Source organism: Betta splendens, chromosome 12 (assembly GCF_900634795.4).
Source record: "Betta splendens chromosome 12, fBetSpl5.4, whole genome shotgun sequence".
NCBI classification, from domain to species: domain Eukaryota; kingdom Metazoa; phylum Chordata; class Actinopteri; order Anabantiformes; family Osphronemidae; genus Betta; species Betta splendens.
In genome coordinates this window covers 4,706,610-4,728,055 of record NC_040892.2, presented here as the reverse complement: position 1 = coordinate 4,728,055, position 21,446 = coordinate 4,706,610, and the positions used below count along the sequence as shown (strand labels likewise).

Here is a 21,446-nt window from a genome sequence, read left to right as displayed (position 1 = left end):
TTTGCTCCCTTGCTTTGATCCATGCTTAGAAATGAGTTCAATTGTAATAAAGTCTCAGAAAGACTCCTGTGTTGTTTACCTGTTACTCATTTGACCTTGAGGTCTCACTATTTAAAACTTAAAAAAATCTATGAAACGACAGCCAGCTGTGCTCACCAGCTACTTTCTACAGGTGCAGGCCCTCAACAATGCTGAGATGCTCTGTTGAGGGGGAGTCTACAGGATCTCAGACTCAAGCGCATCCTTCTCCAACCTGTGGCCACAGCGACTGCGTGACCGTCAAGGCCCGAGCCCGCTCTTATCGCCTCTTAACACGGGTCCGATTGTCCTCTGACGCACTCCAAGGTCAGCGACGTCGATGGCTGCAGCTATTGCCACAGAAGCCGTGCGGGCTCCTGCCAAATCAATGTGACCTGCTGAATCAGAGGTGACCCGCTGCAGCCAAAGTCAACATCCGCTCAGCCAGCGGCAAATTGACAGGATTTCATCCGAAGAAACGCACAATTGGTTTTAGCTGCTTCCTTATACTCCAAGCAAGCATATAATGTGTGGATGATAGATATGAATAGTTGTTGGTTGTTGTTATTACCTATAAACATGTTGTTGTCTTTTATATACATGCTTGAAATACATAAATAAATAAATAATACAATTTTTAAAAAAATGCAGGCAACGAGGAAAAATGAAACCTGTACCGCTTATTTCCGCTACTGTTTCTTAGTAAATCCATGTTCCAATTTCCACGTATTTCAAGAGACAACACCTGGTATCTGCAGAACAGCGCCGCACCCACGGGGCATCACGCTGTCGAAACCACGAGTGCTTTGTCCGACTGCGGGGCTTTTTCAACAGAGTGGATCCACCCATCCTTCCACGCATCCATCAGCAGAGTTACAGGAAACATTACATGAACTGCGCTCCTCCCGTCTCGGGTGGAAGATGAACGCGATGAACGCGCAATGAAACTCTATGAATGAATGAATGAATGTTGTTGACAGCCGTGCAGAAGATTCGGCGTGACACGTGTGTGCGAGCAGACAATCGGGTATCGTGGTAAATAAACATTGGTTATGCAAAGGCCTTGGTTCGAGAGACTCTTGGTTGTTGACTATGGGGGCAGACGCCTCACTTTACATGCGCTGCTCGAGTCTCGTGGAAAAACTCCCAACTCCTAAAACTCATCTTTTGTTGAGACACCGATCATTCTGATTCCAACTCAGCGTTTTTTTTTACTTTTAATAGTTTATTTAAATGAAATCATTTTTATCATTAGTTCTTGTTATTATTTCATTCAACTCGTGTTACCGTGTTATTAGGTTCAACCCTCTTCCGACCCACTGCCTTCCGCAATCTGCCAGCATTCTTCTCTGCGGCGTTCGGCGCGGTGCCTTCTGTTTAACAATGCGCTGGACGTGAGACCAGACACCGTCACATGTTCATTATCCTCCTGTTCGGCTCGGAGCAACGGGAGAACAGTCGCTGTCTCGGATTTCTGGCTGGAACCCAACTCCGCTGGAGGAGTTAGTCCAGAGCAGGACGGGACGGGAGCGGAACCCAGGCCCGGTCCGGTTCACAGGTGAGTGCTGAGTCAGTCTGACTGATTCCTCTCACAGTTGGCTGGAAAACAGGCTTTTCTTCTATCTAGGGAGGAATCCCAGTCGCCTGCAGCGACTTTTCATGGCGCTGACACACACAGGTGCTTTTGTTAGTATTTAAACCTGTCGTATTATCATAAGCACAATAATACGACAGCAGATCCGTAATGTGAAGCCAAGGATTTAGTCAGAATAAACAGAACAAAACATTATCCAATCTGAAAAGGCAAAGCAGGCTCGTCCTACGTGGATTTTAATTCACCTGGAGTGATCACTTTCATATTCAGGTTTGCTTCATTCGCTATTAGAAACGGCTCTAACCCTGTGGCTCTCTCCTTTTCCACCTCTGCTCTTTGTTGTGGAGAACCAAAGGCATGTTTTAAATGTAAATATGGGAGCTCAGAAAGAGTGATGTGTAAGCGTTCTTCGTCCCCAGTCTCATTCACAGTTTCATTCCTTTGATTAATCAAAACCTTTCTATTGTATTGAACAATGAAACCCATACAGGTTGCACAATTCAGATTAAAAAATGTGTACATATCTCACGTTAGAGTGACGCGACTCATTGTAGGTGTTTTAGGTTGTAATTACAGAGCGCGTAGACGTGAGATAACCTGAGGTGAGTGGGTAATTAGGAGTTTGCACGGCTGCTCTGTGGTTCGTTGAGCAAACAGACGTTTGCAGCCGAAGGTGTGGAGCAGGAGGTCCCAGTGCGTTTCTTCCTCTCGTTTCCAGATGCAGATTTGGGTTTTAACCATGTTCGGCCTCAAAGGAAACAGGTGCACACCCGTGGTGCAAGGACTGATCCTCTGGGTTTTATTCACCAACATCATGCTGGTGCTGTACAGCTTGACGAACTCCGCGCAAGCAAAGAAAAGGTAAATATTTAAGCGTGCTTCATTTTCATACTCAAACAGGTCCCTTCACTGGCGCATGTTGTTTACTCACAGGGTCTATGAGGATACGTGTCCTCTCGCTGTGGGAAGACTGGTAACCAACGCGACCGCTCCCTCTCGCAGCACAAAGCCCCAGTCAGCGTGCTCCCCCGCGCACAACATCATGTTCATGAAGACCCACAAAACTGCCAGCAGCACCATACTCAACATCCTCTTCAGGTTCGGGGAGAAGCACAGGCTCAGGTTCGCCTTCCCCGACGGCCGCAACGACTTCTTCTACCCGTCGCCGTTCCAGTGCTCCCAGGTGAAGGACTACAGGCCGGGGGCGTGTTTCAACATCCTCTGCAACCACATGCGCTTCAACCGTGGAGAAGTGGCCAAGCTGCTGCCTCCGGACGCCGTGTACGTCACCATCCTGCGCCACCCAGCGGACCTGTTTGAGTCCTCCTTCCATTATTACCACAGAACTGTTCCCTTCACGTGGAGATTGAAGGGAGACAACAAACTGGCAGAGTTTCTAAAAAGGCCTCAGGACTTCTACAGCCCGGACTCGTACAACTCATTTTATCTTAAAAATCTGCTTTTTTTTGACTTTGGACTTGATAACAACCTTGAAGCCGATGATCCCCGAGTTCCCATGTATATTGACAACTTAACGAAACATTTTGATTTGGTCCTTATAGCAGAATATTTCGAGGAGTCTCTCATCCTGCTTAAGGACAGGCTCTGCTGGACTATGGAGGACATTCTGTATTTTAAGCTGAATGCCCGCAAAGGCTCATCTGTGTCTCAGCTGACCCCTGAGCAAAGAGCCGCGGCCTTAGCGTGGAACGGAGCCGACTGGAAACTCTATCGGCACTTTACTGCCATCTTCTGGGCCAGAGTAGAGGCATACGGCAGAGACAGGATGAGACGCGAGGTGGAGGAGCTGAGGAGGAGGAATGCTGAGATGAAGGCTCTCTGTGTTGAGGGTGGGGATGCCGTCGAAGCGGAAAAGATTCGGGACCGGCATTTCCAGCCGTGGCAGCCAGTCGGAGAGTCGTCCATCCTCGGTTACAACGTGAAGGCAGATGTTGATCCTCAGTTCAAACTATTTTGTGAAAAAATGCTCACGCCTGAAATACAGTACTTATCTGACTTGGGTGTAAGCCTGTGGGTTACTAGTCTATGGGGGTGGGTAAAAGATGCTGTTTTCACAGTTTGATTTGAAGTACTTATTTAGTGTGAGCTGTGAAACATCCATCCATCCATCCATTTTCCAAGCCGCTTATTCCCATATGTGGGGTTACGGGGGTGCTGGAGCCTAACCCAGCTGGCTATGGGCGAGATCTGTGAAACATTTAAGGTTTTATGATTCAGGGTGTTTTGAGGCCTGAAATGTGAAACCAGTCACTAAAATCGCTGCAGAGGATGCAGCTCAGGAAGTTTTACTTGCTTCCTATGGTGCTATGTGGGAACTATGAGATACCCACACGCAAGAGTGCTCGTGCCCACAGGCCATCACTCAGAGAAGCAGTAATGGCTTAAATCATTGTCTGTGAAATAACTATGAAACAAGCAACGTTCCTAGAAAAAATATCTAAAAAGAAGTATGAAACCAACACAGTGCAACAAGATTTATGTCTCATTAGTAATGTGCTAAATAACCTTCAAGCAGACAGTATAATGAAGATTGTAAAAATATCATATTGTATGTTTTATACTGTGTATATATATCCACAAACCATAATGTATGCAAAAATACCTAAAAAACTAAATGTTTGTTTACATAACTTTGAATCTTTTTTTCTCATTCACCTGCTTTGACTTGTCGCCTGTTTTGTGGATAACCCTATTTTATTTGACCTGACATGCAGTCGAGTTCCTCTGGATTGCCTGTACATGCGGGTACTAAAATGGATGGTCGTCTGTCTGTGACGTGTCCAGGGTTTTCCCTGTCTCCTGCTCAAATCACAGCTGGGATTGTCTCCAGCATCTCTCATAAAGCGATTGGAGATTAGTGAGAATTATGTACCAAGAGACTGAACCTTTACTAAAAGGGAAACCATAACCAAGACCCCAGGGGTCTTATTAGTAGTGACAAGCACAATTTAAAATTTCTTTTATTACTTAGTGAAAATTGAGAGAGCCCACATAACCAAATTGTACAATGATATTACTGGTAATTATTATTTTTGGCTGTTGGTTGTATTATGTTTAGCTTTTGATGTTTCTATATATACATATTTATCCCCCCTCCACTCCAATCTACCTGTCCAATCCTAAGGGTGACATTCAGATAACAGATTAAAATAGATATCAATTAACAGGACTATTGTCTATAAATGCTCTTTCTGAAAAAGCAAATCTGTTCATGACAACATGGCGTTTTACAGTGAAACACCTGAACCCTCAGGACATAGATGTTACCCTAAAGAGAAACTGGTTTTGCCCATTTGTAGAATACAAATATAAACCAGTGGAATCTACTAATAGAGCAGATACATAGAAGCAATGTTTTGTACAGTATTGTGTCAATGAGCCATGATGTACTGCTAGAAATGTACTGTAAATACTGCACTACTGCAATAAAGTTACACCCACAGGTCTAGTCTAGCAACTGTGCTGTTCTCTTTAAACTAAATATTAATACCCATACTTTGTTTACATGTTGTCATGTACTGAATTTACTTTGTTTTATAGAAATTATGGTTCAAATTATGTATCAGCCAGATTGTAAAACAACTATAATTAAAACTTTAAAACTTGTGTAAGACAAACATGTTTAATTTAACCATCCACAATATTCAGGGCAAATGAGGACGCCACAAATAACAAGGAGGAGAAGCGAGGTGACAGGATCCATTATTAAATCTTCATGGTGGCCTGGAAAGTCCGCCGTAGCTGCTGCCCTGATCCTGGCCAGAACTCTCAGGTGAAGAATGCACAATGGAAGTGTGACAACAGCGGCGCTTCATCCTTGGACAAGTCCCGGAGCCTCGACCTATTCGTCTTTCTCATAATTGTGTTTGATATGTTTCCACAGTTTCTGGAAAAGCAGATTAATGACGTTAAGAATTTGCGTATGGGCGATGGAATGTATTTATGATGTCAAAGAGACACAGCGGCTAAGCTAGCGTCGCTAACATCGACAGCACAGCGTCGCCCTCTGCGAAGGTCACCATAAAACGAGCATTAAAACACAACTGGAGACTCTTACTCCTCGATTGATGTGCTCAAAGATCCCGTCGCCGCCTTGGTCAAAAAGTCGTTCAAAGAAGACAGCTCCGACCATGATGGTCACGGCGAACGTAGACGTCCTCCTGAAAAGCAGGTTATACACACTGCCGAGCGCCATGTCTGTGTGGTGCAGTGCGCAGGACCGGAAGCTGTGGCAGAAAACTTCCGTTTGACAAATATATCGTATGGTCGAACGTTGTTGACCCTGCGCGGATACCGTAATTTTAGCTGCTGCTAGTACTCATAGTACGAATGTTCTTTTTATATAGTTTTGTCCAGAATAATTACATGTTTGATATATATGCATATATACATGTTAGTCAAGATGAGAATGCGATCACTACTGATTTGTCTTTTTAAAGTATAAAACCAGATTTTTTGCCGATTTAATAGTGACAATTAGCATGAGTGCTACTAAGTCACCAAAGCTACAAACATAAATGTGGGAATGTTAGTGTTAATACGTCGTGTTCGGTAAGTAGTACTAATTAATATAAATATTTTAAAAACATTGTATACCCGGAAGATGAAAGCTACATTAAGGTGTGTTAAAAATTGCAAAAATGCTTTCAAACAACAGAAATATTTTAGGGCAGTAGTCGGAAGGAATATAAAACGTGTCCTCAGTTAGTAGCAAATGTTTGTCTGTCACATGGTTATAGCAATGTTTCATAAGGAAATAGTTGCATTAAAAGGGTTGATCAGAAACAAAAAAAGCCTTAAAAAGGTCAGTGGACCTTTCTGCATCGCACTAACCATGTTTTTGTTTGTTTGTATGTAACAGTAACCCTGTAGGGCTTCTATTGATCATGAAATACAATTAACATAAATATGTTTCTATTTCAGAACTTTACAAGGTGACATTGCACAAGTTTGAACACATTAGGCTGCACTATGGGGAAGAGATACTACTGTGACTATTGTGACCGGTCCTTTCAGGACAACATGCACAACAGGAAGAAACATTTGAATGGTGTTCAGCATCACAGAGCTAAAAAGGCCTGGTATGACAATTTTAGAGGTGAGGCATGCAGTTTAGATGGTAACCAAGGTTAACAGTTTCTAGTATAAATTGTATGACTTTCCTTATGTAAAGTTTTTTTGTTATGTTTAAAGTGGTATAATGCATAAAAAGCCATGTATGTGTGTTTTGCTTTACAGACACTGCAGCCATTCTGCATGATGAGCAAACCAAGAAACCCTGCAGAAAATTTCTCCAGAAAGGTAACATAGAATTTCATCAACAAGTGTCTGTCTAGTAATGAGTAAAATATATGAAGTCAATTCTTGTGATCATCTTTCTTTAGGGATTTGTGATTTTGGTCCAAACTGCAGATATTCTCACATGTCTGAAGAAGATTTGTGCAACTTACAGAGACAGGTGGAAGGTAAGGTGGAGCCAACAGGTGGTGCTGTCTACCAGGCTAAAGCTTTCAAGTGAACAATGACACACTCAAAGCAATAATTCACATAATATTTCAATAGACTTTACATATATTTTTAATGTATAAATATTGCTCTTCTACTATACATATACATTGTGATTACTGAATGAACATTCCCATTCATGTCATAGATTCTCACCATCTTTTAGGTTGCTAATGTCTTGCGTGCAACACAGCTTGATTTATAATGCTGCAGATGTTTTTTAAACTGAATTCTAAACACAGAGAGTAAACGCATGTATTCCCTAAAAACATTAAAAGCTGCTATTACTGTATAGAGGTTTTCAAGTACATTTTATCCAAATGACTGAATTGTAAGCATTCGATTTTTGATTTTAGATGAAAGACACCACAGAGAGGACTCAGAGGACAGTAAGAAGCCTCAGCGAAATATAGATGAATGGCTTTCCAGAAGGGAGAAGAAGCTGGCGGCCCTAATTAGCAAGGGGTATGCACATTCATTTTTCTATTAGTACTTGGTCATACATGGTTAACATAAATAATAATTATTTCTGTTGATTTAGAATTTAGCTGTGGAATTATTTATCTTTGCAGAGATCCAAAAATTAGAGAGGACAGTGAAGATGAGCAAACAGAAAGTGAGATCCCTCAACAGCTCCTGGCTTTCCCTGACCTTCCACCATCACTTTTGCCTCCTCCTCCAGGTGGATGGAAAGTCAGAGTGACAACTGAGTGGGGTTGAGATATTCCCATTGTGCTCCAAATTACTGTCAAGCAAACTGACAATGTGACATTAATAGAAAGTAGGAATGTTACAGAATGAGGCTCTTAAGACATAGTGTCACCTTTGTACTTGAAGCCTTCAAATGGTGATCTCTGTTGATTTTTCGAAGATCATTAATGCTACTTCTTATTTTGAATGGAAGACATTATTTTGCAAACCAATAAGCATATTTTGTACAACAGTGTTTCTTTTTTACATTTTGCTAAAGATGCTAAGTTAAGTTGGCTCCCAAAAGGACACAGGTACAGAGTATGACTGAGCAAAGGAACTCAACTCATTTACTGGAAAATGGGAACTAACTAATGTTCACTAATGCTTTTCTGTCGGACTTCAAGATGTGTGTTTCTCATTTTCTTTACTCAAACAAAATGAGAATATCGTGTTTTCTTTCTTAGTTTTACATTGATAAACAGAAAACAAACAGCCGGCTCGTTTTTTTTAAAGCTTTTGTTTTTATTATGCTACATGCATCTAGACACCACTTACATTAGTGAATAACTGATGCAGTAATGTGCAGTTACAGAAATAAAATGGCACATTATATTCCCAATCTCAACACTCATTAGTATGGTGCAACAAATATTAGGGAAACTTTGGGGAAAGGCCAGAGGATAATGAAGCAGAAAATAAAATACATAACAGTATTTAGATCACATTAAAAATATACTCCACCATCTTTTCACCATTGATGATTTTGAGTGCAGTTTTAGTACTGTAAGAAAAGGCACAGAACAGAAGACAGCTACGAATGAAATGTGTTAAGACGCCTGTTAAGACAACCCATCAAAGTGTACATCATTAAACACTAACCTACAGAATAGGACACAATACTATTCATATGTCTTAGACAAGATTTGACCCAATAAATTTGTTTTATATTCACACAAAACTTATACCATATGTGGTATGTTCACATAGAGAGGTAATGTGACGTCATATAAGTAGTTCATACTTAAACAGCAGCTATATTTATTTATATATATATATATATTAGTTTTATTGCCAGAATGATTCTTGCTGTTTTATACTTTTTTGTATCATCTAGTTTTGAAAATGAGATAAAAAGTGCAAGAAAAAATATAGCATTTAGTAAAACTTGTCAAATCTGACAAATATTTGTAAAATAAAACAACTCAGAAACGTTAATGTAAGTGCCATGTCCCTAATCCACACAATAACGTCCAGGCAACCTGGAAATCAAACATCAGAAACCTGATATTTTTTCAGTATTTTCTGTTTTTTTCTTATAAAACTTTATGCTTACATTCATAATAAAATCACATAAATTGAATGTTTCACTTTCCCAAGTAAGAAAATATAACCATGTTATACTTTAAACAATATGTTGTTTTGGTGGTCCATGTAAAAGCCAAAAAACAACATTTTCATGATATGTTAAATTATTATTCACAGCATATTGTGAAGTACTTTTACATTGTCTGCACATCCAACTGACATTTATAGCAAAATGTCAAAATACTGAGATTTTAGTTTGCAATGGTCACTTTACAAATTGCATATTTATTTTTAATACACACATCAGAATTTAAGATTTGATCTCACACACATTAAACACTCATTTATTTCTAGTTTAGTCGGCATGCATGGTGTCATTGCTCAGACCAAATATTACAGTTCTTATGTGATTGGGTTTTGTTATGGTTGGATTTGTTCACAGTTAGTAGCTTGTGTGATGCAGCGGTGGCTGATGTTTCAAAAACCTGTTCCACCTGCTGTTGGTGCCTTGGTGGATATTGCGTAGAGGAATTTCGTGTCATGCTTTTAATTAAGAGTTCACTTTTCAGTGCAGTTCTAATCTCACGCCTACGGGTTGTCACGTCTCACCTGGGAAAACAGCTGGTTAATTTATAAAGCAATCCCCGGCTGCTCGGCCAAGAAACCTCAACCAGAGCTTTAAACCGCATCACCCGGCCGAGTTTAAAACAACAATGTCATCTGTCATAGAAATACACTGTGGGATTTCTCCAGCACGTGGCAGACGATCACACCCTGTAGCTCAGCGTCTGTGTAGCAGTGCTCTTCAGGGTCACCAGTTTGTTCCACTTGCTCTTATTTGCATGATGGATTTGTGTTTCTTTTGCATGTCAGGGACCTGCGCGTTGGCTGAAGCAGAAGCATGACTTGTTAAATCCTAACTGTATTGATAGTTGTTTCTGTTGACCATGTGTTATTCTTCAGCTGTCTATATGCTGTTAGCTCTGGGAGGTTATTCTTAAGCTTAACGTGCCAAGGACGATGCTGCCGTGCTGATGTTTAGCTCACTGTAATCCCCTAATAAGAATGTCGCTGCTTCTACAGGTATTTGGTTAATGGATTCACGCTAACATCTAAACTGGATGAATACTCAGCGTTTCCACTACATTCTTAGAGTTTATCCTGAGGGGAACGTGTCTGCGGACTAGATTTCATGGACATCTCAAAGCTCCAGTCCAGTGTTCATTTGAACACAGTCCAGTCTCTACATGCTCGGCCGCACTCTAAAAGTACGATGAATGAAACTGCTCCAATGATCCAGGCACAAATGAATGATTCTCTGACTGCATGGAAGCGTGAGCCTCGCTCCAGAACTCCTGCACTCGCCCAGTGCTGCTCCGTAAATCTGGGTTTCATGAGGTGTGGTATTAACATACGCTTTGGGGCATAGTTCTCCTTAAAGTCAGTGACCCTAGGTTTTATAAGTCGTGTGAGACAGTGTCGCTACTCTCCTGGTGAGATCGCGATCACAGGTGTTACCGGTTCTATTCAACTGACGGGTTCTACCTCTGGCACACTAGAACAAACACAGACACGTCATGCAGTACACAGTCAATTGGCCTCAAGTTCTTAAGCTATTTAAACCTAAGTAATATGCAGCTCATCAACACTTAATATTGCTTTATTACTATCACCAGCACAGTCATTATTGGATGCATTTCAAATGCAGGGTTCTCGAACAACATTAAGTGTTTTGATACATTGGACACAGCACAGCTATCACTACAGCACATACTGTACACCCACATGTTTCTTAGAAAACATCAGAACTCTGAATTGGTGCGATGCCACAGCTGTAGGATTCTAATCAGCCCTTGGAATGCCTTTCTGTTATTCCTTCTGTTCTTTCATGGTGTGTTATGATCAGTGGGCATCAGGAACCACTGTGTGACATCAATTCATCTATTATAGAGAGAAGCGGTGATAAGGTTATGGAGCTAAAACTGTTGAGTAATTTGGTTGACATTTACTGTTGGGTGTCCATCCTTTAGTGTGTGTTTACTTCATTCCCCTGCGAAGCATTTGATTCGCTGCGATGAGCATAACGCTGATGATGAATGCAATGGCAAAGGCACAAATCAGGCTTTTACGCACACACGTGTGTTTCTCCTGTTGAGTTGGACTCGCTGTGGGAAGGAACATTTAGAAAGAGTGTTAGAAGACGTGAAGGCCTCATTAGAGCATTAAAGCCTGAAGTCAAACCTTTAGGACGTACTGTCAATGTCTACGTGGGACTCTGGGCTGTTCAGGTGGCTCTCCTCGGTCATGATGATGTTCTCGATGTCCTTCATGGTCAGGTGGTCCCGGAAGGTGTCGTACAGCAGCCTCTTCAGCTCGTCCACAGTCAGTTTCTGCATGTCGCACTGGGAGAACACAACAGTAATTAAGAGACGCCCCTCAGCGACCAACAAAACCTGCAGGTCGGCAATAAACGAGGGGCTCGCCGGCTCCTGTGGGACGATTCGTTTGCGAAACAGATCGTTTGATCATGAAGCTAAAAGCAACAGTGAAGCCACATGTGGTGCAATAATCAGCAGGTTGTAGGTGTCAAGGGCGTTTGAAGGTCAAGACCTCGTGTGAGAAAAAATGCTACGTATATTTATCTAAAATGACTTGGAAGCGCGAGTACATGTCCCAGAGGAAGGAGAGTAGAATAACAACGGATAAAGCAGAGGCTATAAACAGGTACCTTCCAAAAGACTGAGTCGAAGTCTGCGCCGTGGAACTTATCCGGCATCCCAGCGGAGGAGAGTTTGGGCCCAAGCAACGTGACGAATTCCTCAAAGCCGACCTGACCGTCACCTGGTGGACGAGACCAAGGCAGATGCGTCAGCGCGTGGATCGCACACACCACTCACGCCTACCGCGAGGCGTACCGTCCATGTCCAGCCTCTGGATGATGACCTCCAGCTCCACTTCATTGGGCATGTAGCCCAGCGAGCGCATGGCCATCCCCAGCTCCTGCTTTGAGATAAAGCCGTTTCCATCTCTGTCAAATACTTTGAAAGCTTCACGAATCTCTGTTAGAAGAAGAAGAAGAAGGGCAGATATATCACTGTCACATTTATATTTTTATTGATATTTTTAATTTCAATTATTTATTATTTTGTCATTTCCTGTTGGTTGTATCTAAAGCTTACTGTGTTTCTAATTAGCTACTAAGTGTTTCCAGTAAATAAAGCAGACACGCTGCCGTCGGGCTCCTGTCTCAGCCGAGCTTCATAGTATTCTGTTTGAAGTGGTAAAAGGTGCAGTTGCACATCAAAGGCCGAAGTGCAGTGGTCCTTTTAGATGTAGATCCTCAAATATAAGACTCTCCGTCACCGGTTGGCGTAGTTATGTGCTACTATAGATTAGTGACTCATGCACGCGAGTCAATATGTGAGAACGTCTGAAGGCTACAAATTAAAGTATGGCCTCCGTCCAGTATTCACTTTGCTGGGTAGCCCTCCCACGCCAAGAGCGGCTATCATTTAATTTCAATTGTTTATGCGTTGAGAGCTTTGGAGCCTGTGGTGGTGAAAACGAATGCGCGCGGGAGCATGCGATTGGGCGAGCTCCACCTTTAATTATTATGCGAGCCCATGAGTAGGCAGGCGTTGGCCATCCATCTTCTGTGCGCTTTACAAGCGATAGCCCTCAGTGGGAGTCGAAAGCCCTGTGAGAAAATAGCGGCTGAACCAGAAGAGGCCGGCCGTCGGCGCATAAATCGAGCTCCTTCTGGACAAGTGGCAGCGTCTCGACATATCAGGCCCAACATATTTGTCTAAATTACAGCTCGTAGCGCTGCTCGAGTTGTGTTATCTTCCTTCAGCACCACCCTAGATTCAATGTCGTGACCTTTGGTGTCAGTGACGAGTAATGAATTCACTGAGCCGGCGGAGCAGTGGCTGGACTGCTGATTGTTCCAGCGTGAGGAAGGAATATTTTAAAAAATGGAAAGATGCAACCATAACAAGGACACAACCTTTACCCCCACATGAAGCCCCAGAGACTCCTAAACTCATAAATAATCTATAACATGCTTTTAGAAAATTCAGCTGTGAACGTTTATATTCCTGACATGATGATGAGCACTTTTAAACCTTTTAAAAACTGTCTTCCTTCCCGAGACTGAGCATTTATTCACAGCAGTCGTGTCAACATCTGAATTTTCCTATGGGTCCATATATATATATATATATATATGTATGTAGATTATTACTAGGATGCAGAAAGTTGAAACAAAATCTAAACAGCATATGGGGCTTAAAATAGAAGCAAGTGGATGTAAACACACACATATGTTACACAAAAACAGGCTCCTACTCTGGGTTTGTTTTCTGCGAGTCCTTGATCAGAGCCTCTAAGCGACCGCGCGCTGCTGCGATGCTGCGATGCTGCGGTGCAGCTGCTCAGTTATCTGATGTCAGGGTCAGGGCACGACTCCGCCTTCTACGCAACCACGGGAATTTAAAAGCTGAATTCTCTCAGCATTTCCCCCACGGAGGCGACTCATCAAGGTCTGCACCACGACACGTTTAGCGCTAATTGTGCGGCCGTTGAAGGGAGTGAAACCGTTGAGCGCAAATGTCATCTTGTTAAAAAGCCATAATCAAATCATTAACATTAACTGTAAAATGCGATCAGTGACTAAAACGCGGAGGCACGGCCATTAAATATGCAAGTGCAGGTACGGATTGAGGTAATGACTCTGAATGAGTCAAACAAATGACGTCATCAGGAGTCAGAGTCAAGTGAAGGATAAAAACACGGTCATGGGTGGTTGCAATGACAAACATGCTGTATCCTATTAATCACATGGAGACCAACCGCTTTATTTATTAGAGTGGTCACGGACATAAAAAAGACGACAAGCAATCACAATAACAGTGAGCGTGACGAGAATGCGCTGATTCCTTGTGTTTCTAGGTTTTAACCTCGAGCAGCAGCTAACGCGATTCACACGACAAAAGCGGTATCACTTCATTTTCCTTCCACGAGCTAAATTAAATATTGATTGATGGTTTGGTGGCATTTAGACCAACTATAGAGACAGACCTGCGGAGCAAAGAGGCTGAAACCCGCCCCTCGGTTCGTCGCCTGGTCCGATCCCAGAAGTCCTTGAAAATGTCAGAGGCGTCGTTTTTAGAGCGCGCGTGCGATTTGTTAGAAGCTTGTTTTGTCTCCAACTTCAAAGAGCATTCTGTGACATCTGAACCCGGGACTTTAAAGTCTGCTGACCTTCCAAGTGAGCTAACACGGGCCGATCCCGCTGACCTTTCTGACCGGCCGACAGTGATTCACGCCGGCTCCTTCCCCACTAAAAATGTCTGTGATGGAGGCTGGTGCCAAAAAGCTCACGCTGGCACAGAGTCGGTGCCGCCGCTCGGGGCAAAGGCCAGTGAATGTTTCTCACCTAAATAACTGGGGAGATCCCAAATAATGGCTTCGAGCCAGTTAAGAGTCTATGACTGAGTCAATGGTTTGACTAAAATCTAGAACAATACTTATTGTTTAATTATTGTTCTAGTGGTGCTGAGAAATCTTATTATCCCGTGATTCCTGTGGAGTTGATGAATGTTGGTACATAGATTTTATAAACAACACAACAGACAGATCCACCAACTGTACGTCTTCACACACCTTCCGTAACAATCATGACATCGTGCAGGACACAGTAACAGAGTTAACGCAGCAGGAGGCAGATGAAGAGGTCTCCTGTCTCCACGGGAACTGAGGATTAGAGAGAAACGGCAGGCGGGCTTCAGTCTCCTAAGGAGCTCTGAGGGAACGTAAGTCAGCACGCAGTTCACCACAGGGTTCATCGTCAGCCAACACAGGATTAAATGTTTTATTAGAAGTCAAATTCAACTTTCTCTAAGACCAGTCATTATAAGGCCTCGTGTCCATCATCGGATCTTCCCACTAATTGCACTCGACTGGTTTTGATCAAACAGAATCTTTTGTGCTGAACCAAGATGCAGCGTTTGCAAATAAACAGCTAATAACTTTAAAAGGGCAACTGTAGACTGACCTGTTGTCTGTTGTTTAACATAAATTAGAGATGCAGAATTTGATTTACGCCACTGAAGCTTCAGACACAGACCTATTCATACAGGGCATGTGGAGACTCATCACATATACATGAACCTGTACACTCCATCATCAAAATTCACATTTATAGCTCACCTCTGGCTTTGTTGGCAGATTTACAGCCTCTCTGCCTCTCTCACACACACACACACACACACGCACACACGCACGCACGCACGCACGCACGCACGCACGCACGCACGCACGCACGCACGCACGCACGCACACACACACACACACACACACACACACACACACACACACACACACACTAGGTGGTGAAGACCTGCTGGGCCCTGTGGCAGAAAACAACTCCTGCTGTCAAAAAGTACTTAAAGTACTCCCACTACCTGCAGCTCAGTTAAAATTACTTGACCTAATCACTTTGGTGAAGGACTATTGGAAGCCTGAGCTCGGCTTTATTGTCTGTGTTTGCGCTTTCGCCAGATCTCTCGGACTCATGTTAAGACTTCTGAACCAAGGTTCGACGATCCTTAAGTGTATTTGCATTTTGTGTAGCTAAGTTGTTTGTTGGTTCAACAGCTACGTCTGTTTTGTGTCCCACAGCTCAGAATAATGAAGTGAATAAAATACGTCCGCTTCTGATGGACAGACAAGGGGAGAGAGAGGACGGTGACATAATTAACATCCTGTAACGGCCCAAAGTGACATTGTTTGTGATAGTGAATCTCTCCAGACACCAGTGTTCCACAGACACTGTCTGTCTCTGAGCACAGAAGGTTCTAACGTTCAGTATATGTGGCAGGTCGTACTGCGTGCGCTCGTCCTGACGTCCGGGGGATTCTCCCACCCAGTCTGATCTATAAATACTGTTCACATCCTCCACCAACGAGGCGCTGAGGAGTCACATACACTTGTAAAGACCTCTAGGGCCGTAATTGCCTGGAAGTCATGACTACTGATCCATAAAATCAGTCTTATCTCTGTCAACACGACTCTGCTAGTTTACTGTAAGTTATGGGCAGTAATTTACATGTGTAGCAGTAGCGCTGACAAGGTGAGATACCAAATGAGATAAGATACATTTGTCTTTTTTAATGAATTGGTTTGATGGAAAATATTAAATATCTGATAATAGTACATTTGAATAATCACTTTAATATAACGGGCACAGAATATTATCATTTAAGACAGCCATCATTTTCAGTGCACGTTAGTCTGTGTTTTAGGATTTATTCCGTCTTCCCAGACGTTCACGCGTTCTGCGCTGGACGTGACTCAGGACTTTGGTTTTAATACTGTGCTGTGGGGAAACGCTTTGAACAACATCCACACAGAAATGTTGTAAATACACACATAAAGCTTTAATGGGTGTGTTTATGAGCATAAATACTGCGTTGAATGTTGTCTTGTTGCTGGTTTTGAGACACTGGATGTTTAAATTAGCCCGAGTGTAGATGCAATGAATGACGAATAAAAGACAAAGGAAGCAACTCCACGGAGGCTGGTGCACAGCCGTACAAGCAGGGGTGCGATGACGACCACGGCAGCAGAGGCGTGATTACACACAAGGGTTTATGACAACTGCATGACACAAGGGCAAAGGAACGGGCAGCAGGCCTTGGCCGTCCACGCAGCCATCTGCTCCAAAACGCTCCCCGGAAACTCCACATCCATTACAAGCTGGGAGCCCTTCATCGGCCTCCAGCACGAACGGCATCCTCTCCATCCTGAGCAGGTGCCTCGCTCCTGTCTATCAAACCCAGTGACATGGAAGGTACTCTACGCTGGGAGTGCATGGGACTGACAGAGCTGTCTCACACTGCGAGTGCCGTAATAAAAATAAAATGGCTGAATAAAGATCCTGATGGTAGAGCAGAGGTGTCCACATCACCTCCAGGGAGTCTGAAAAATGCCACTGGAATAATTATACAAATGTTGTTGGTTTCTATAACTATTCATTTATAAAAGAGAGAAAATCTTTGTAGCGATTTGTTATAATTACACATAAATGGTGTTATTCCCACAGGTGTGTGACAGAGTGAGCGAATCCTCATTAAAAGCGCTGATAAATAATTCTGTCTCAATTCTCTCTTTAAAAGATGAATGGTCCCAATTATCTCCCACGTAACAGGTCACTTTGTCTTCCTGCTTGAGCATTTAAATGAAGAGGTCATTTTATAAATGTCACCAAAGACTCCAGTCGAAGCCAGTGAAATAGTCACGTTGAGAATTGTATTGGAAACATTCATCATCAGTAAGAAACGCAGGTCATGGCTGAGCAGGTGAAATACTAATAATACACCGAAAATGCATTCTGTGGGTGAAGTAGGTGAAATACTCATGTACTATGATGTAAGCAGTTATTTAGTTATTTAGCCTCAATATTCTGTGCATATGAAGAATTTGCCTGTAAAATCTGGACAAAGATCACAACACACAGCAGAAGCACATGCAGGAAGAAGGAAACGAAAGCAAAGTCACATTTTCTGATGTTTCTACACCAACCCTGCAGGGGAAACACCACAATCAGAATCTGACATGTAATTACGGGGCTGCTTTGATTTGACGACCTTTGTGTTCGGCTCTAATGAAGATTTTACGGGCCGGCGTGTGTTGGTGGGCCGCATTCTGGGGGAGGAGCGGCGCGTTCCGTTCAGACGTGCTGGACTGCAGCACTGCAGCTCCCACGCTGCTCAGGTGGCGCAGCAGCCGCGTAAAGGGCACTCGTCAGAAAGTGGGAGGCTGCTGAGTCAAAGCCCGCGTCCACCTGAGTGCCCGCACCTAATAAAGGATCCGTTTGGGTTATTTTACAAGCTCAATGGCTTGGGGCTGTGTGGTTGAGGGGGGTCTGCCCTGAGGCCACAGGTAAAACACTGCTAATGTAGCGGTGCATTATGTGACTCCTTCTTGCGTAAATACATTCCTGCTTGACTGCTCCGTCTCCCTACGTCCTGAATATTTAATGCCTCTCCAATTTATAAAGGCCCCTTTCCATTACCTGAATACCTGTATCATCAGTGACTGTGCAGCTTCTGCTGCAATGTCAAACGCCGTCCACGTTTTCCTGTTGTTCTTGTTCTTCCCTCCATAGCCGGCGTTTTAATTAAATTTTTCCCGTCATTGCAGATAGTGTATTTTTTTTTCAATGTCAGCCGAGTGTCTGTAAGCAAGGACAGGCAGCCACTTGTGGCCCGGGCTACGGTACCTATGGACCGGAGGAGTGGAAAATGGAATTCCCTTCGCATAAAAGACTATGAGATCAAATCTGATTGGAGTTATCTCTTTATTGTAGTCTGCCTGGCTTTGTTCCACATCAGTGGCAGCTGCGCTTTCTCTCTGTGAGGACCATTTGCCCAAACAAAGCTTCCATCCTCAGCACAGTGCGGTACAGTTCCAGCAGGAGTTGCTTTAAAGCTTCTCTGAGTCTAATAAACGGTAACATTTGTGTTCATTAAAAATGAATACAACTCAATCAAACATCAAAAAGAGGCTGTATAATACAGCATGATGCCTTTCCTCTGTTTTAGTCCAAATACAGACTCAGTTGGAATTGGCTCACAGGTGCCATAAACAAGTTTTGGATCGGTGAAAGTCATGAGGACGGTTGCCATCAGTCATCATCATCATGAGATACTTTAAATGACTGTATTAGGAACCCAACCCCCAAAAATACAGAGACAAATCAGGTGTAAAATACAGAAGTAGCCGCATGCAAAGAGCAGAAACAGCGCGTTTGAGATTCAGTGAGACCTCCAAACATGTTGTCAGCGTGTTGGAGAGCGTCGGTACTGTCGTCTTACAGGAGGACCTGCGTCAGGTGTACAGTTACATATGTGACCGACGGGAGCTCTCCAAGGTCCTGACTCGATTCTCCGCGTCTCACTCAAACGCGAAACCTTCTTAACATCGCAACAGCAACAACAACTTGAGAGCACAATCCAGCGACCAACACCGTCAGGACTCACCTTCCACCTCATCCTCAGGCAGGCTAACAGGGGTCCGGTAGGTGAGGACATCTGGAATAGTGCAAAGTCCCTTGTACATGAACCTGGTGGTCACAGCACGCACTGGCATCTCTGCGAGGGGAAACCACCAACTGTGTCGCGATCTTCATAGAGTCTAGCTCTCCGGAGTTTTTGAGACCGAGCCTTTGCTGATGTCCGTGATGTTTCCAAAACTAGATCGCCCACAGTTCACACAGGATCCCGCTCCTGCGTGAACCGCTGACCACCTCCTCCCCCCTTCCTATTTTTTTTTGATAATGTGAATAAAAGCAGCGTTTGAACAACAACGTTGTGTCCAACCAGCCTCTGGTTATTGTACGAACGACAGGAGGCGAACAGACACAGCCATTTCATTCAAACGACGCCTGAAACTTTTACTTTCGAGGATTTAAGGCAGATTAAAGCCAGATTACGGTTATGACGCGTCAGGTGATCAATCGGAGATTGTTTAGCTCGCGCTGAAATCTTGACGCGAATACGGAGAACCGGGCTTTTCTATTCTTCTATCCACGTGTAGCTTCTGCATCACAGCAAGAATGGAGAAAAAAATCAACGCTAAATCGCACGAGTGTTTGAAAATCGATCGCGTTCCTATTGATTGTACAGATTCCTACAGCGCGTCGCGCTCCTCCTGCCCACTCCCGATACAGTCTGCCTCACTTTCCACGTTTCAGCATCTTCCTCTTAAAAAATAAATAAACAAATAAATAGATCGAAGCGAAACACGCCTCGACGACGCTGACGATACGACGCGAGCTGATCCTATGCAGCGGACGAGGGACGCATCACATCTTGCCCCATTTTCGTTTTTTTTTCCTGGAGAGCAGCTTCAAGGGAATCCTGGGTGACCCCCCCCCCCTCCCCCTCCCCCCCCCCCTCCTCATCTGACACGGACACGCTGTATGAGGTAGTGATCCTCTCTCTCCAGCTGTCTGCTCGGGTCTCATTTGGGCTTCCACTATACCGCTGCCTGTCAGAGGAGTCTATTGACCGTCTCCACACTGTCCACCTGTAATGAGATTTTCTGTATTTTCCCACCGGTCAACAATATTGCGATGCCAATAAACAGGGGGGGGGGCGTTTAATGGATCAGAGCAGCAACAAGTGGAGCTGCTGAAGCCTGTTACTTACAGCACTGCTTCTAGATTCGGCTTCTAGATTGCTCAGGGTGTTGTTACAGGTGATGTTAAAGCCTATCATTGACTAAGCAGCGACACCGGGAGCTTTTCTGTGTCCTCGTGCCGTCGTTTGTCTCTGTGATGGAGCGGTGACCTGTCCAGGTTGTTCTCTGCCCCCGTCCAAGGTCGGGGGAGATTGGCTCCAGCATCTGTGAGACCTTCACCCGCAGAACGGCTGCGTCAACAAGCAGGGCGGCCTCTCTATCAGACCACATCATTAGAAGCCCGTGAAGAGCACTACAGACGACACTTGAAAACATAAAAGCACGTCCTATTCCCGACTCTCTGGGACGTGATGGATGTTCACAGCAAACAAACGCCGCCCGCATCCCGCGCGGCGGGCAACGCGTCTTTCCGCGCTGCTTCACGCCAGATAAACGCGGGGAGAGCTGCACGCGGTTCCACTGGCTGCCTCTTGAAGGGTTTACCGGACTGACAGGTCTATTCCCCCCAGAACGGGGAGGGATTGTCTCCCTCCGCTGCACCCGAGCCTTCTGCCGAACGAGCAGGAAAAGCTCAACAACAGAGGCTGTTTTCTCTCACATTCTGTCCAGGATGATGGATATACAGTGAAACGACCAGGGTCTTTTTCACACATTCACATTTGACAACAGACACCGCAGTGAGAACCTTCAGCTGAACATTTTATAGCTCATGCAAATAACAAACCCCCATCCTTTAATTTTACAAACACGTCAGACGGAAGGAAAAACGTATTCTCAGTAAAAGTCTGCTCTGTCACTTTTCCGCTCGTCTCCCCACACCTGTCAGTATTTGATGAGGCGAGGCGCGTCTGCAGAGCTGTGTGCGACTCGTGGCGTCACACGCGCCTCCTGCAGTGAGCACGGGGGGCGACGCCGTCCCCACGCGGGGGCTTCCACGCACACCAGCGCTCCAATGGGGGCTGTGGGCCGCCGCTGTGGGACGTCCGCAGACGCAGGCGACCCGAAAACGGGCGGCGGACGCCCAGGAACGCGTGACGGAAACACTCAGTGCTGGATGAAGGACGGCTCTTGTGAATGAATGACAGGGTCTGAATCCCTCAGCCTG

The 21,446-nt window shown here is 44.2% G+C and overlaps 4 protein-coding genes across 4 annotated transcripts; 2 read left to right on the top strand and 2 right to left on the bottom strand.

Moving 5' to 3' along the window:
* Nucleotides 1–107: 107 nt before the first annotated feature.
* Nucleotides 108–5,086, top strand: gal3st1b (galactose-3-O-sulfotransferase 1b). Its single transcript, XM_029169422.3, has 3 exons — nucleotides 108–1,576; nucleotides 2,331–2,473; nucleotides 2,546–5,086. Exons 2-3 carry the CDS (start codon nucleotides 2,331–2,333, stop codon nucleotides 3,693–3,695), a joined length of 1,293 nt encoding a protein of 430 aa, XP_029025255.1. The 5' UTR covers nucleotides 108–1,576; the 3' UTR covers nucleotides 3,696–5,086.
* LOC114867091 (cytochrome b-c1 complex subunit 9) lies at nucleotides 4,577–5,860 on the bottom strand. The gene is made up of 2 exons (XM_029169432.3): nucleotides 5,691–5,860; nucleotides 4,577–5,519 (listed from the first exon to the last, which is right to left on the bottom strand). The coding sequence occupies exons 1-2, from the start codon at nucleotides 5,826–5,828 to the stop codon at nucleotides 5,475–5,477; spliced, it is 183 nt and encodes a 60-aa protein (XP_029025265.1). The 5' UTR covers nucleotides 5,829–5,860; the 3' UTR covers nucleotides 4,577–5,474.
* A 53-nt stretch (nucleotides 5,861–5,913) lies between these two features.
* Nucleotides 5,914–8,323, top strand: zmat5 (zinc finger, matrin-type 5). The gene is made up of 6 exons (XM_029169431.3): nucleotides 5,914–6,184; nucleotides 6,557–6,731; nucleotides 6,872–6,934; nucleotides 7,018–7,098; nucleotides 7,495–7,603; nucleotides 7,711–8,323. Exons 2-6 carry the CDS (start codon nucleotides 6,605–6,607, stop codon nucleotides 7,856–7,858), a joined length of 528 nt encoding a protein of 175 aa, XP_029025264.1. The 5' UTR covers nucleotides 5,914–6,184; nucleotides 6,557–6,604; the 3' UTR covers nucleotides 7,859–8,323.
* Nucleotides 8,324–8,653: 330 nt separating this feature from the next.
* On the bottom strand, nucleotides 8,654–20,054 carry cabp7b (calcium binding protein 7b). The gene is made up of 5 exons (XM_029169429.3): nucleotides 19,180–20,054; nucleotides 12,052–12,195; nucleotides 11,865–11,977; nucleotides 11,391–11,538; nucleotides 8,654–11,301 (listed from the first exon to the last, which is right to left on the bottom strand). Exons 1-5 carry the CDS (start codon nucleotides 19,286–19,288, stop codon nucleotides 11,174–11,176), a joined length of 642 nt encoding a protein of 213 aa, XP_029025262.1. The 5' UTR covers nucleotides 19,289–20,054; the 3' UTR covers nucleotides 8,654–11,173.
* Between the last annotated feature and the right edge of the window lie 1,392 nt (nucleotides 20,055–21,446).

Coding starts and splice junctions, on each gene's coding strand:
- gal3st1b (XM_029169422.3), top strand. CDS start 2,331: ATGCAGATTTGGGTTTTAACCATGTTCGGCCTCAAAGGAAACAGGTGC. Junction 2,474..2,545: donor TCCGCGCAAGCAAAGAAAAG/GTAAATATTTAA, acceptor GTTTACTCACAG/GGTCTATGAGGATACGTGTC.
- LOC114867091 (XM_029169432.3), bottom strand. CDS start 5,828: ATGGCGCTCGGCAGTGTGTATAACCTGCTTTTCAGGAGGACGTCTACG. Junction 5,520..5,690: donor TTGAGCACATCAATCGAGGA/GTAAGAGTCTCC, acceptor CTGCTTTTCCAG/AAACTGTGGAAACATATCAA.
- zmat5 (XM_029169431.3), top strand. CDS start 6,605: ATGGGGAAGAGATACTACTGTGACTATTGTGACCGGTCCTTTCAGGAC. Junction 6,732..6,871: donor CTGGTATGACAATTTTAGAG/GTGAGGCATGCA, acceptor TTTGCTTTACAG/ACACTGCAGCCATTCTGCAT. Junction 7,604..7,710: donor GCGGCCCTAATTAGCAAGGG/GTATGCACATTC, acceptor TTATCTTTGCAG/AGATCCAAAAATTAGAGAGG.
- cabp7b (XM_029169429.3), bottom strand. CDS start 19,288: ATGCCAGTGCGTGCTGTGACCACCAGGTTCATGTACAAGGGACTTTGC. Junction 12,196..19,179: donor GCCTGAGGATGAGGTGGAAG/GTGAGTCCTGAC, acceptor TTCTTCTAACAG/AGATTCGTGAAGCTTTCAAA. Junction 11,539..11,864: donor TCGACTCAGTCTTTTGGAAG/GTACCTGTTTAT, acceptor GTGTTCTCCCAG/TGCGACATGCAGAAACTGAC.